Here is a 16512-nt window from a genome sequence, read left to right on the forward strand (position 1 = left end):
CATGGTGCATTTCCCGTCTGTGTGCTTATTTTCGAAGCAGTAATTGTAAAAGTTAGTTTGTAGCTACGAAAGTTTGGAAAAACCCAAAATATTCTTTATTCGTGTCAGTAAGTCTATTGAATTATTCTTTACTGATTTGGTTCTGCTCTGTGTTAGTTTAAATAGCTACAATTTCATAAGGGATAAGATAAAGTAACCAACAGAGTATATTAAGTCGCAGATAAGATTTGATATTGCACAGACATTACGGATCTGGTGGCTTATGTTTACATGATTTGTGATATATCCTATTTTGGCAAATATTTCTGATTGTTTTGATTGAATGCCAGTAGTCTGATAAATCAGCTGATGTAAATATGGACATGTGTGGTGGTCTGGTCAAGAAAAAACAAACTTGTTCCATCTGTGATACAGCTCTGACTCAGATTTTTGACTTGCATAAAGCTGCAAGCCTCCAGTTGAGCACAAATATTTCAAGGAAATCTAACTTATGAAAAAAGTACTGAGATATTAAGGAGTGTAAAAAGACTTAAGATAAAATAATGATATTTATACCATGTGTGATTTATGATTTTTCAGTATTTTTCACCATATTTCTATTGTGTTACTAAAAAGTAATGCAGTATTGGCATTTTTGCATATTTTGACCTTGTTTGGGTAATTAATATAAGTTTTAAGTACTTTTGACAATTTTAAAATTATTTTTTTTTATTCACTTCTCAATATTTTACAAATTGATTTATTTACATGCTATTTTACAATGCTTTTATGATTTAAGCAAGTCTCAGGTCCATTCTTGATACTTTTATCAATGAAAATAAAAGATTTTATATAAATAAGATAGGACTGAGTCACAAAATCTGGTATTACTTTTCCCTAGGTATAAAGTATGATTTTATAGAAACAATGAGATAGGACTGAGTAACAAATATCTGGTATTACTTTGGCCTCAAGGTATAAAGTATGATTACTATAGACAATCAAATAGGACTGAGTAACAAATATCTGGTATTACTTTTGCCTAAGTATAAAGTATCATTTCTATAGACAATCAAATAGGACTGAGTAACAAATATCTGGTATTACTTTGGCCTAGGTATAAAGTATGATTTCTATAGACATGATCAAATAGGACTGAGTAACATATATCTGGTATTACTTTGGCCTAGGTATAAAGTATGATTTCAATAGACAATCAAATAGGACTGCGTAACAAAATATCTGGAATTACTTTGGCCTAGGTATAAAGTGTGATTTCTATAGACAATCAAATAGGACTGAGTAACAAAATATCTTGAATTACTTTTGCCAAGGTATAAAGTATGATTTCTATAGACAATCAAATAGGACTGAGTAACAAATATCTGGAATTACTTTGGCCTAGGTATAAAGTATGATTTTATAGAAACAATGAGATAGGACTGAGTAACAAATATCTTGTATTACTTTAGCCTAGGTATAAAGTATGATTTTATAGAAACAATAAGATCATAGGACTGAGTAACAAATATCTGGTATTACTTTGGCCTAGGTATAAAGTATGATTACTATAGACAATCAAATAGGACTGAGTAACAAATATCTGGTATTACTTTTGCCTAGGTATAAAGTATGATTTCTATAGACAATCAAATAGGACTGAGTTACAAATATCTGGTATTACTTTGCCTAGGTATAAAGTATCATTTCTATAGACAATCAAATAGGACTGAGTAACAAATATCTGGTATTACTTTGGCCAAGGTATAAAGTATGATTTATGTAGACAATCAAATAGGACTGAGTAACAAAATATCTGGAATTACTTTGGCCTAGGTATAAAGTATGATTTCTATGGACAATCAAATAGGACTGAGTAACAAAATATCTGGAATTACTTTGGCCTAGGTATAAAGTATGATTTCTATGGACAATCAAATAGGACTGAGTAACAAAATATCTGAAATTACTTTGGCCTAGGTATAAAGTATGATTTCTATGGACAATCAAATAGGACTGAGTAACAAAATATCTGGAATTACTTTGGCCAAGGTATAAAGACAATCAAGTAGGACACAAAATCTGGAATTAGTTTGGCCTACTTATAAAGTATGATTTTATAAAAATAATGAGATGGGACTGAGGAACAAATATCCTGGAATTCTTTGGCCTAGATATCAATAATGATTTCAGCAGATACAGACTATTTTTGGGGGGATGTTTACATGTGACACTCCAGTTAAGTCAAGGCATAATATAACAATAAATCTCTACTACAGTTTTCCCTGTTAACTTAATTCTTTCAGTAACTGAACCTTGGCAACACAGAAAAATTTCTTTCATTTACTCACATACTCTGTATGCATATGACATGATGTTAATGGCAAGGCAAAAAGACTTAAGTCAAGAGAAAAGTTCGCTAGAATAAAATATCATTCCGAGAATCAATATACTACGCTTAAATTAGCCCGAAGTTTTACGAAAAATGTGATTTTTTCCCCCTCATATCTTGTTGCTATTGCCTAGAAACTGGTGTTTTAGTGTTACATTACAAAACAATCATTAGATTTTTATTACAGAATAAAGGGAAGTTTTACAATTATTTTGCGATATTGCTTGGCAGAAATTTAGAAATTTGCTATTGGATGTTATGTCTGTTGATCATACATTTATATCAATATGGTTTACGATTAAGATTTACTGTGACGACGCACTTCTGCTGAGAAAATTGCTTAAAACATTTTTTAATCAAAGGAAACGTGTTTTCTGGATATAATTTTTTCATTTTGTTGGATGACTGGATTCACATGGGAACTGGAGTATACACAAAAGATATAAAGCAAATTGATTGGTTGATAATTCTTTTGGTGGAATTTATTCGCTACAAGGCATTTAGTGTTGAGTTGTTGTTGTTGTTGTGAAATAGAAAATAGGTCATTTTTAAATCAAAAATGAAATACAGACTACTATATCATTTCAGTGATATAAAGAAACTCTTCCTATGGGAGTTAGGAAAGATCTGCCTCCAGTTGTGAAGATTGTGTGATAAATGTTTATACGGAAACACTAAATGGCATAAACAGACTGATATTTTTTTAACAGGAGGTGAAAACATAGTTGTCTCCCTTGTGTTATGTAATGATAAAGGAAGAAAATGTTTATCTGTACCTTTTTGTCTTAGTATATTCCCTATAGGATGATAGTTAATAGCTAGTATGTAGCTTCTTAAGTAACCCAGCTTAAAATAAATACATGTATACATGTATTGTATTTGTTTAACCTCAGCTGCTGTTAACACTGTTTCTTGATATTAATTTAAAAAAGGATCAGAAATTTAACGTTGACTTATAAAATTAAATTCAACATTGAAAAATACTACACCAGTCATTGTGATTGCCTGAAAAAGAAAAAACAACAGTTTTTTAACAGTGTTACGGTTTTAAACATTTGAAAGATAATTGAGTCAAAAATGAAAAAAAAAAAGGGTTTGTATTTAAAAAATTGGGCACCCGTATGACCGGGAATTTTTTTGCGACTTTTTAAGAAATGTCCCCTTTAAAGGGAGAGTTTCCCATGTTAAAAAAGGGGAAATATGGAAATGGGTTTTTGGATTTACAATGTTTTTTTAATGGTTAAACATAAAGGTTGTGGTGGTAATGGAGAACGGTGCAGCCCATTCTTACCCCGGCCCGTAATGACGATCAATGCTACCCCCTCTGTCCCTTATTGTGGATTTTTAAAAATACAGGGGATGTTTTACACTAGAGTAAAATTTGGATTCTAAAAACAGCGGCCCGCATAAAAATGTGATAGTGTACTCGATACTCCCAAAGGGATAAAGGTTTTGGGGTTACCATAATACAATATGAGGTAATTTATGGGTTACATGATACTAAACTAGAGGTAATTTATGGGTTACATGATGCTAAACTTGAAGTAATTCATAGTGTACTCGATACTGCAAATGATGAAATTTGTGGGTTACATGATACTAAAACTGATGAGATGTGTGAGTTACATGATACTAAATATGAGGTAATTTATGGGTTAAATGATACTAAAAGTGAGGTATTTCACAGGATGCATGATACTAAAAATGATGAATTGTGTGGGTTACATGATACTACAAATGAGGTAATTTATGGGTTACAAGTTTCTAGTTTATATAAGACCTAAGCCTCTAAGGAAATATATGAACTCTAAGCCTCAAAGTGGTTTGTGAGCACTAAGCCTCTAGGTAAATTGTTAGCTATAAGCCTCTAAGGTTATCTATGAACTCTAGGTAAGCTGTACATGGCCTTTAAACCTCTATGTTATCTCTCAGACCCTAGGCTCTAGGTTATTTGTGGCCTCAATGATATCTGTGAGCTTTCAGCCTCTATGTTATATGTGAGCTCTAAGGATCTAGGTTATCTGTGACCTCTTAGCATCTTGGTTATCTGTGAGCTCTAGGCTATCTATGAGCTCCAACCTTCTAGGTTATTTGTGACATCTAAGCATCTTGGTTATCTGTGAGCTCTAGGCTATCTCTTCTAGGTTATCTGTGACCTCTAAGCATCTAGGTTATCTTTGAGCTATGAAGCCTCGATCTAAGATTAACTCAAAACCTGTAGGTTATTTGTGAGTGTTATGATACTATAAATAGTGAACTGACAATATGTAAGGTGTTAGTGCAATGCTTTGCTTTGATGTTCTGGCAGACATCTGTATTAGAAGCAAGTTTGTATTTCTTTATGGAAAATTTGCATATTGCTATAGAAACAAAGCTCTTACCATGAAAATAAATTATGATACCAATAATAGGATAAAGGGATGCTAATAATTGTGTTCTTCTAAATAGTCATTAGCATTCTCATAAAAATAGAGAATATTTTGTTGAGCTACAGAAATTGATCAGATTTAATGACAGGTCAATGACCAGTAGGGCAATTTTTTATTTGGCCAAAATCATAAATAGTTAAAAATTGCAACAAAGGCAATTTTATAGGCAAAACATGCTTAGAACAGGTGTTTCCACTGAACTTTTCTTGGCTTCTTGATACCATGTTGTCTCTAATTTGGAAGTGATCTAACATTATTTTGATTTGCAAATTTGAAAATAGTGTAGCTTTTTAACTGTTTGACAGCTGTTTTGAATTTTGATTAAAGATATAATCAGATCAATAACAAATTCAACAATCTTAACAAGTTTTGTCAGATCTTGAAGTTTTCACCATGATATTTTATATCATATCATTTATAACCTTAATAAATCAAGTCTGTATCTCATGCATCTGATTGGCTAAATTTGAAAAATTCGGATTTGAAATTAACTAATGGTATAGCTCCATTTCAAGACTGGTCTTAATGATTTGAAAATTGCTAATTTATTGATTCTTCAGTATGTTTAAGGAAGCAATTTTTTGTAATCTTTGTCAGGCAAATTTGATTGGGTGTAATCTAGATAAATTTTTTTAATGATATCTGGTCATAGAGGTTTCAGTCTTAGTTAATTCCTGTCAATTAACATCTTCTTCAGTTATATGGAAGTATCATGGCAGAGTTTTTTCTGTATTCCTTATACATGAAGAATTTACATATTTTTCTTACATTTTGATTTAGCTTGTAGCCACATACACAGTATTGTTATACTCCATTTATACTAGAGGCAGGAGAGCCTAAGCAGGGTTTGGGTTAAAGATTTTCTTGTTTTTAGTGAACAAATTGTTTATTGTATTTAAGTACAATGTATATAAATTGTTCACAATTTTCTAAACTACTAAGCTATCAGGGTACTTACACATTATCTCCCGTAAATAGTGAACAGTTCTAACTATTGACACATTACAATGCTTTAATAGTTTTGTGATAATCATCCTACACATTGCTGTGCTTGCAAAAACAAATTTCTTAGGAGTATGAACATCAATCGATCTGTAGATTTGATTTAAATTCATGTATATGTATTCTCAATTTCTGTTACATTTAGACAGAACATCAGTTCCAGTATTGACCTATATTGTATAAGAGAATGTCCTATATTGTATAAGAGAATGTAGCTATATTGTATAACAGAATGTAGCTGTATTTAAAGAGAGAATGTTAACTGACAGGAATCGTCATAGAGACTTGTAGGCCAGTCACTTGTTATAATAGAAAATCTATATTTCATCTTTACATATTGAATTCTTTCATGTTCCTATGACAGATTGTATGGCTTTCAAATAATTCTCCCGTCTGATATAAATGATATAAGAGAATATCACAAAATATTGGATTGTAATTGTTGTTTCCCTTATATTTAATAAACTTTGAGATGTATTTAAGTTGTTTCCCTTGTTTTGTATTATCAGAGGGAGTTGGATTGTTTCCTTGTATTTAATAAATGAGATGTTTTAAGTTGTTTCCCTTGTTTTGTGAGTCAGGGGGATTTTGTTTAAGTTGTTTCCCTTGTAGTGGGGTGTTGTATAAGTTGTTTCCATTGTAGTGGGGTGTTGTATAAGTTGTTTCCCTTGCAGTGGGGTGTTGTTTAAGTTGTTTCCCTTGTAGTGGGGTGTTGTATAAGTTGTTTCCCTTGTAGTGGGGTGTTGTATAAGTTGTTTCCCTTGCAGTGGGGTGTTGTATAAGTTGTTTCCCTTGTAGTGGGGTGTTGTATAAGTTGTTTCCCTTGCAGTGGGGTGTTGTATAAGTTGTTTCCCTTGTAGTGGGGTGTTGTATAAGTTGTTTCCCTTGTAGTGGGGTGTTGTATAAGTTGTTTCCCTTGTAGTCGGGTGTTGTATAAGTTGTTTCCTTTGTATTGTATTAAGAGAAGGATTTTGATCAATTGTATAAACATAGGAATATCATCACAGTTCTTTCTCTTGTATTGAATGAAGTAAAGGCATATAGTAAAAGTTGGTTCTCTTGTATTGAATAAAGTAGAGATCCTTTGTAAAAGTTTATTCCCTTGTATTGATAAAAGGAATTGTGTAAAAGGTTTTTTTCCCTTGCATTGCATAAATAAAGGGGTAATGTTAAAGTTCTTTCCCATGTAAAATAAACACAGGGATATTTTGAAGTTGTTTCTCTTGCATTGATTGTATCAAACAAAGTTCATGATGCAAGAAGTATTAGCCAGGAGAACATAAATAAATTAGTTACTCAAGTGATAGCCTGATTTAACTTCAAACCATTTTATATTGAAAGGATGTACATGGTAAGTTTTCCTTTTCAGCAAATGCTGGAGATTTGCCATGTTACCAATGGGTTGACCAGGAATATAAAGACACATACAATTCTATAATACTATTGACAAAACATTTTCTATATTTTGGTATATTATTTTATTTTCAGTTGTATGACAAGATAAATTCTCATCCAGTTGCTCCAACACGATCACCACCTGCTGATGCTGTCAATAAAGTTCTAGAGGTAAGATTTTCTGATGCTGTCAATAAAGTTCTAGAGGTAAGATTTGCTGATGCTGTCAATAAAGTTATTGAGGTAAGATTTGCTGATGCTGTCAATAAAGTTCTTGAGGTAAGATTTCAATAAAGTTAAGGTAAGATTTGCTAATGCTGTCAATAAAGTTCTGGAGATAAGATTTACTGATGCTGTCAATAAAGTACTAGAGGTACAATTTGCTGATGCTGTCAATAAAGTGCTAGAGGTAAGATTTTAATTTAAGATGACTGGGTTTTGAAAATACTGCAGTCAATCATATTGTAATCATATAGCAGTCACCATGCTCAGGATTTAGAGCAGTAAATTTAATGTTAAGACATATTGCTTACCTATAATACTTAGATATTGAATAGAATAGAATTTAGATTTGATATAAAATAAAGCTGCATTGTTGACCATTTGACTTTAAATCAAATCCAAAATTTTAAGTACATTGATATATTGCCTATGTAAAAACATGCTAATTGTAAAATCACCAATCTATGGTGTAAGATTTTTCTACAAAACATGATTACATCAGAAACCAATTAGTCAATGTAAGAAGATGTTTATGGAGACCAATGTTTGTAAAATGTTGGTAAATTATGGAGATGTTATGCAGTGTTATTTACCATATTAATATAATTTATGTATATCACTATATGCTAATATTGTCTGGAGGTTGTCACAGACAGCAGTTGTGTTAATGTTAACTTTACCACTTGTACTCCAAGTTATATTGATTCTGAAGGACCTTAACAAAATAATGTATCAAAATGGAATTGATTTGAAAGTCCAGTAACTGATTTAAGGTTAGGGGTCTGTAGCTTAGTTATTAAGATGGCCCTTAACCCAGAGATTTTAGCTTCAAGCCTTACTCAGTAACTAAGGTCACAACTCTGTTTCCTCATGTGACAGTGGTATGGGTTATTATACCCCCACCACATGATGTAGACGGGCTATACTGGAATCACTGTGTTGTCTCAGTCAGTCAATTTGTCAGTCTGTCCATGTTCATCATGTTTTCTGTCTTAATCCTATTCCCCTTTTAAAGGATTTTCTGGAAATGTTCACCTTGACAAGGTTAAATGTGCAGAACTCAATGTATTTATCTGCCGGCTCAAGGTTAAGGTCACCTTCAAAGATCAATTTGCAGACAATTTTGTATTAGCTATACAGGAGATTGAAGGATTTTCTTTAAATTTGGCTCAAATCTTAAGCTCAACAATGCATTGTGCAAAACCCATGCTGGCAGTGTGTAGGCTCAAGGTGAAGGTCACCCTTGATGGTCAAATTAAGCATTTTCTGTCAGCGCAGTAAATTTTATACTTTTCAAACAGAACTCAAAAATAATTTCTTTCAAAAATAATGATAAATTTCACTCCATGATATCCTTTATTATAGAAATCTTAAAAAACATCAGCTATATGTTTACATCAGGTATACGTCTATTCGCTGACGATTGTGTGTTATATCGGCCGATAAGTAACCAAAGTGACAACTTAGCTCTCCAGGAAGATCTTAGTAAACTTGAAAATTGGTCGGACATTTGGCAAATGGAATTCAATGTTAAAAAATGCGCCATTATGCAATTTTCATCTTCTCCACACAGAAAGAAATATGACTACAAAATGAAAGGCGAAAGCTTGGAAATAGTCAACCGGCATCCATATTTAGGGGTTGAATTCAGTGATAATTTGAAATTCAACGACCATATTAACAACATCACAAAAAAGGCAGCAAGTACACTTGGTTTTCTAAAGAGGAACTTAAGATACTGTCCTCCCAAAGTAAAAGAAAAGGCTTACATTAGCTTGGTCAGACCTAAACTGGAATACGCTTCTCCAATATGGAATCCTTTACAAAAGACTCAAGTTAAGCAGATAGAACAGATACAAAGAAACGCAGCAAGATGGGTATTGAATAGACCGTATAACCCACACAATCCTTCTAGTGTAACTGAACTAATAAAATAAATTACAATGGCCCAGTCTTCAACAACGTAGAGTTTGGGCAGATGTGACTCTCATGTATAAAGTAGTTAACTACTTAATAGCTGTACCAGTATCGTACCACCCCACTTTTGCCACCAGTTCGTTCAACCCGAAGAAGTCATAGTATGAAATTCATCCCAATCCAATCTAGAATCAACGTTTATCAACACTCATTTTTCCCAAGAACTGTTAATACCTGGAATATTATACCGGATTCTTGTGTTACTTCTGAGAGCCTGGAGGCGTTTAAATCTTCCATCCAGCTCGTTCCAGTCGTACCATCATATGTTTAAATGGTCAACATCTTGTAAAGTGTAAATACATGTTGGTCAAATGACCTTTTAAGGGTGTAGTGTGGAACATCAGTTTGTCAATGGGACAGTTGTGATACAATTGTGTAAAATAGTTTTAAAATTTATGTTGGAACACGCCACTCTACACCGATGTACAGTCTTCACCTCCTCGACGTCGATGTCTACTTCGTGGATTTTGTCGAGAAAACCCGTTGAAATTGAAATTGAAATATAGCCAATACAGTCAGTTTATCTTGATATCTGAAGTCTGGAAATGACCTGTAGACTATGTTCTTCCAGTTCTTCTTTTTTTATGAAAGAATGTTTGTATCCGTTTAGTTTACAGATTTCAGTTATCAAGTGAGATGTGACAGTGTTTCTATCACATTGTTATTGAGATAATGCTAAGAAGGACACTTGAAATCCTGTATTACAGACTTTAAGCTCCATATAACAGTTAAGGCGATGTGTGATTATGAATTAAACAAGATGAAAATATAAATTTAAGTTTGATTAAAACCTAATTTATATTAGGCTGGACAATTAATGATATTAAGATAGGAACTAAGGCTAAAAGTCACATATATATTTGCAGACATTTTGATAATTTCTATTTTCAGGTGTTAGGTTTAGTGGAGAGTCAGGATGGAACAGTTGTTCAAGAATTACATACACTTTTCAACAAGCCTCATTTCAAGGTGAGTAACTCTTGCTCTATCTGAAATTTTCTTCTTACAAAGTTGTCTTTCTTGCATTGATGTCATCTAAAAGTTCTATGCCATGTTGTGGTAGGCTGTGGTGATAACAGTGTTAAGTGAGATATCATTTGAATTAATCTATTGCAAGTTATTGTTACCATTGATCATAATAAAACACTTTATTATTTAAAATCAACTATCAACCTACAGTACTGGACACGCGAAACCCGCAAAAGTCGCGTTATGCCGCGAGTGTAGTCTATGTCGCGACGGGACACTTCGCGGTAAAACATCGCCGCGTGCAAGTTCGCCGAATTTCGTGGCGGGTCACGAAAAATCGCCGCGATGTATCGCCGTAATTTACGGCGAATCTTCAGCAATAATTGTATTAGAAAGTACAGTACTGGACACGCGAAACCCGCAAAAGTCGCGTTATGCCGCGAGTGTAGTCTATGTCGCGACGGGACACTTCGCGGTAAAACATCGCCGCGTGCAAGTTCGCCGAATTTCGTGACGGGTCACGAAAAAATCGCCGCGATGTATCGCCAAATTTACGGCGAATCTTCAGCAATAATTGTATTAGAAAGTACTACTTGGTCCATTCCCGTGATCTTTAATTTTGAAAACTTTAAAAAAATCTTGTAAACGTCTTGTATATTTATAAATATTTAGCATTTGAACATGTACAGCGTATACATTTTGTATATTAAAACAAAGCAATCAGGTGCTGGTGAAAATTAGTTAACAATAAAACGAGATTGAAATTACAAAAGGTAATTGGTACTACATCAAAGAACGCACGATAACAAATTGTCCAAATTGTGTAATCATTCCTTGACAAAAAGAAATGACAGTTTTTTTCTGATATATAAAAAAGAGGTGGAAGTCAATCGAGTGTCGGCATTTCTTTGATGATTCGGCAACAACTACAGGTGTGTAAACATCAAAGATTCACAGATTCTTCAGAAGAGCCGACCAGTCATTTGTCAGAGGTCATTTCGTGTGTAAATTTTGTATTTATTATTTAACAATGGAAACATTATATTCCTTTTATTTATGGATGCTTCTTTTTGCGCGAGTGTTTTTGTGTCTTTTAGCGCTATGGAATTTCAACAATCGGCGATAATTTTCGGTAACTAACAATTAAATATTTTAACATTTTTAAAACAGGGGTGCAAATATCCGCCATTCAGAAATTATAGGAGACAAATCTTGCGTGTGTTATTTTTTACAGACGTGTAATAAATTGAGTAATGATCACCCGAGAGAACGAAATGTCCCGGCGGTGATCCACTACATTTAGAAATGAACAAGTTAATGTCGTATCAATTATGTATCTTTTTTATGTAACTAAATATCTTTTTACACATATATATTATATTTAATATCTCTACTTTTTAAACTCAATATGTACCCCCCCCCCCCCAAAAAAATAGTTTTTACACGTGTACATGCACACTAGTTACCTGCAGATGGAGCCGCATACTTGTACTGCGTCGCATTTATACATTGCGGTCATGATTCCGCCATTCACGGAAAGTTTTTAACGGTGTTATTTGATTTCGCCGTGGTTATTTATATTTGCTGTTGGCATCAAAGATAAATAGAGAAAGGGCATTTTTAGCAAATTACAAGATTTTCTTGATACAACTTCATGTAGATCTACTAATTAATTTTCGTACTTGTACATGTATATCTGGTTTCAAGTTCACAGACTACACTTATAAATAGATCTACATTTATTATACAAATGAACATGTATTATTTCCCCGCGAATCGCGGCAAAATGTTCACGGCAAAATCGCCGCGAGTTGAATTCGCGGCGATGTCTCAAGTTGCCGCGAATTCGCTCGCGTTATAAAGCATGAGAGTTCGCCGCGAATACGCGAAATTGTGCGGGTTTCGCGTGTCCAGTACTTGTACTACTTGGTCCTTAATTCCCGTGGTCTTTATTTTGAAAACTTTAAAAAATCTTGTAAACGTCTTGTATATTTATAAATATTTAGCATTTGAACATGTACAGCGTATACATTTTGTATATTAAAAACAAATTCAATCAGGTGCTGGTGAAAATGAGGGTTAACAATAAAACGAGATTGAAATTACAAAAGGTAAAATTGGTACTTACATCAAAGGGAACCGCACGATAACAAATTGTCCAATTGTTATTTGATAATAATACAAATGTAATTAAAAATCCATATGTTTACTTTCGCCAACATATTCTATTTTTAGAACAATGCAAAGCTTAACATTTTAGCACCGATTCACAGGTGTAACTAATTTTATTACGTCTTATACGCTAATTATGATTGTTGAAAAATTTTAAAAGTTTTATCACTTAAATTGGACATTCTTTACCTTCAATTTTCACGAGTAAAAAAATGCCAGTGCGATGGATAGGTGATGAGTAGCAAGATGCCAAATCAGATTTTTTTTTATTCCCGCCAAATCAGCCAGGGCATTTGACCCAAAAAAATTTCCCTCGAAAAACAAAAATAAAATCGGGAGTTTAAATCACACATTTAATATGTAAGTAACGGAGTGATCATTCATTTAGGGCATTCTTGGGCTAAAAAATTAGGGTGTTACTATTTAAAGTATTTACATAAATACGACCAACCAGGGAAGGATATTTTCCTTACGTCACGCAGTACTGCATCGCGCCGGCAATTAAGTTTAATTAAACTAATAATAGCATTATCAAATTAAGGTGTGGAAAAAAAAAAAAAAAAAAAAAAAAAAAAAAAAAAAAAAAAAAAAAAAAAAAAAACGGTGGGAATTTAAAAATTTTTTTTCAAATTAATGAATATTTGTAAAGCATTTATATGGTCACTTAGTTTACCATGTGCTAAAATTTTAATGTGCTTTGGGGTACATGTTCGTTTGTTTATGACTGACGACACTGATTAAATACTAAGCCCATGCAATAAAAACATTTTCTGGGTAGAAGCTGGTCATAAAAATTGACCGAAAAAAATATCCTTTTCATATGCATTATTGTTTGATAGCAGACACAAGTATTTGCACAATATCTTCAAGATCATTAAAATGTAAATAAAAATATCACAATCCCAAAATGCACTTACGATTAATAATATGTCAATAATGTGACCAATCAATATCCAACATTTTTTTTACTTGAGCAATAATTAAACATGTGTAATCATTCCTTGACATAAAAAGAAATGACAGTTTTTTTCTGATATATAAAAAAGAGGTGAAAGTCAATCGAGTGTCAGGCATTTCTTTGATGATTCGGCAACAACTACAGCCTGTGTGTAACACATCAAAATTCACAGATTCTTCAGAAGAGCCGACCAGTCATTTGTCAGAGGTCATTTCGTGTGTAAATTTTTATTTATTATTTAACAATGGAAACATTTATATCCTTTTATTTATGGATGCTTCTTTTTGCGCGAGTGTTTTTGTGTCTTTTAGCGCTATGGAATTCAACAATCGGGCGATAATTTTCGTAACTAACAATTAAATATTTTAACATTTTTAAAACAGGGGTGCAAATATCCGCCATTCAGAAATTATAGCAGACAAATATGCGTGTGTTATTTTTTTACAAACGTGTAATAAATTGAGTAATGATCACCCGAGAGAACGAAATGTCCCCGGTGATCCACTACATTTAGAAATGAACAAGTTAATGTCGTAATCAATTATGTATTCTTTTTATGTAACTAAATATCTTTTTACACATATATTATATTTATATCTCTACTTTAAACTCAATATGTACCCCCCCCCCCCTAAAATAGTTTTACACGTGTACATGCACACTATTTACCTGCAGATGGAGCCGCATACTTGTACTGCGTCGCATTTATACACTGAGAGTCATGATTCCGCATTCACGGAAAGTTTTTAACAGGTGTTATTTGATTTTCGCCGTGGTTATTTATATTTGCTGTTGGCATCAAAGATAAATAGAGAAAGGGCATTTTAGCAAATTACAAGATTTTCTTGAATACAACTTCATGTAGATCTACTAATTAATTTTCGTACTTGTACATGTATATCTGGTTTTCAAGTTCACAGACTACACTTATAAATAGATCTACATTTATTATACAAATGAACATGTATTATTCCCCGCGAATCGCGCAAATGTTTCACGGGAAAAATCACCGCGATTGAATTCGCGGCGATTGTCTCAAGTTGCCGCGAATTCGCTCGCGTTATAAAGCATGAGAGTTCGCCGCGAATACGCGAATTGTGCGGGTTTCGCGTGTCCAGTACTGTACTTTGGAGTTTGTTATTTGTTTTGCATGGAATGTAGCCAGATCGTTTGAACTACCTTTTAAGCATGTGCTATATTCCATTAAAATTGTAAATCTGTAAAATATTTGGTTTATACAGAATTTATTTTAGTTCGATTGTGTAGGAAGCTATATCCTTATAGACACACTTTCGAATCCGTTCCTGGGACTAAACCAGTACTGAGCAATGAGTGTAAAGTTCTTGCTCAAGGAAACAACGACTTCCCCTACGGGGTTGAACCATGCGGCTAGCGATCATGAGATTACTAGTCGACGCGTAACCATTCGGCCATTGTTCGCCACATATGTAAAATATTTAAGCTAACTTAAACTGCAAAAGTGGTACCATATCATACATGTGACCTCTCCCACTTAGTGGTGAGACTCCCTTTCTGCAGCCATATTTTCAAAGATTTTTCTTAAAATAAGGCGGGGAATTCACAAATTAAAGAAATCTTCCTCTTTTTGATGTCAGAACTTCCTTCTTGTTTATTGCAATTCTAAAATCTCCCTTTTTGAGAAAATCTCCCACTAGACTCATGGAAAAGTTCACATGTTGCCATATTGTAATCACATTGTTAGGACTGTATAATATAAAAATGAGCTTTTCATATGCAAAAACTAAAGTGTGAATTAAAAAAATTTATATGGGAAAGTACCCAGTTATAAGGGAAAAACCCATTTCCGTTTTGAGTATTTCCCCACGGGTTTGTGCATGTCCCTTAAAATTTTAAAAATATTGAACCTTAGTTTAGCTACAGTTGAGTGGCTCACCCGACCATATTCAGTATGCCCAATTAAATCTTTTTGGCGTTACTTTTATTTTTATTTAAATTTCCTAGTATTTAAGAACTTTCCCAAAACATGGCTTGGGACGAGTCTTTTTAAAAAAGGGTTTAAAAGTTTATATCATGTGCTATGACCCCCTTATTAAATTTTAATTTAAAAGTTTTTGTTTTGAAATTTGAGAGCATTTGCTGAAATCATTTTTTATAAAAAAACTCGTAAATGTCATACAACTTATACATGTACTGAGGTTTGGAACATTAAAGTTTAAACCTTTCCCTGTTTTCCAACAAATCTGAAAATAAGCTGTTTTCCATGCAATGATGATAAATTCTTTCTTGTGCTCCAAAAAAACGTTAAAGATTTTTTTCTATAGAAAAATGATTTTTTTTTATATGGTTTACATACATTGAGCAATGTCAATATTTTTTTGCACACTGATTCTTTTTTCCTCGGCAATTGATTTATCCAATGGAAGATTCATTCTTTATGTAAAAACGTGCCCTGTTGTAGTAGTAAAAAAATATATATATATGTCTTGGAGCAGAATATTTGATAAGAGTTTGTGTTTAAATCAATACGCTTCAAGAGAGCTTCACGAGAGAGCGCTATGATCCGAGTATTCTGCTTCATCAAAACCGTTTTTCCCTCCAATTTGAAGATCAGGATGGCAGAAATGCTTGTTACAGACATCGGTAAAGTTAAAGACTGTTCCATGTTTATAGAGAATCAATAAGTTAGCAGTAAGATTGTCTATGATTAGTTTTAGAGAATAGTAGGAAATACTGTGTTATAGAGATTATTTAATGTGAACTGTTTATTCTGTTTAACTCATGACATCCTTGCAAATTTCTTAAACTATAGTTTTTAGTACGTTTTTTTAAACATTTTGTTTTTTTCAGGATTTAAAAAATTTTTGTGTTAAATAGCCTTAGCTCATTAGGGATCCCAAGGGTCCCTGGGTTCAAGCCTCTTGTGAGCGGTAAAATTCTCTGTGAAAATGTATCTTGGAATTGAATCTAAGGGTCAGTCACTTTTATTCATAAAATAAAATGGGTTAAGTAGTTGGTCACCTTTGGAAAAATTAGAA

General features: G+C 33.0%; 1 protein-coding gene across 1 annotated transcript in view; it reads left to right on the top strand.

Annotated features, from left to right (window-relative positions):
- Positions 1–7290: 7290 nt before the first annotated feature.
- LOC132737251 (peripheral plasma membrane protein CASK-like) overlaps positions 7291–16512 on the top strand; it is a gene marked incomplete at its 5' end in the record, with an annotated part of 47738 nt that continues 38516 nt past the window's right edge. The window contains 2 exons of the mRNA XM_060724507.1: positions 7291–7404; positions 10288–10365. Coding sequence (XP_060580490.1) covers positions 7291–7404; positions 10288–10365 — 192 coding nt within the window. The remainder of the gene's footprint in view (positions 7405–10287; positions 10366–16512) is intronic.

The sequence above is a fragment of the Ruditapes philippinarum genome, unplaced genomic scaffold (genome assembly GCF_026571515.1).
Source record: "Ruditapes philippinarum isolate M1 unplaced genomic scaffold, ASM2657151v2 ctg2072_1_1_1_1, whole genome shotgun sequence".
NCBI lineage: Eukaryota > Metazoa > Mollusca > Bivalvia > Venerida > Veneridae > Ruditapes > Ruditapes philippinarum.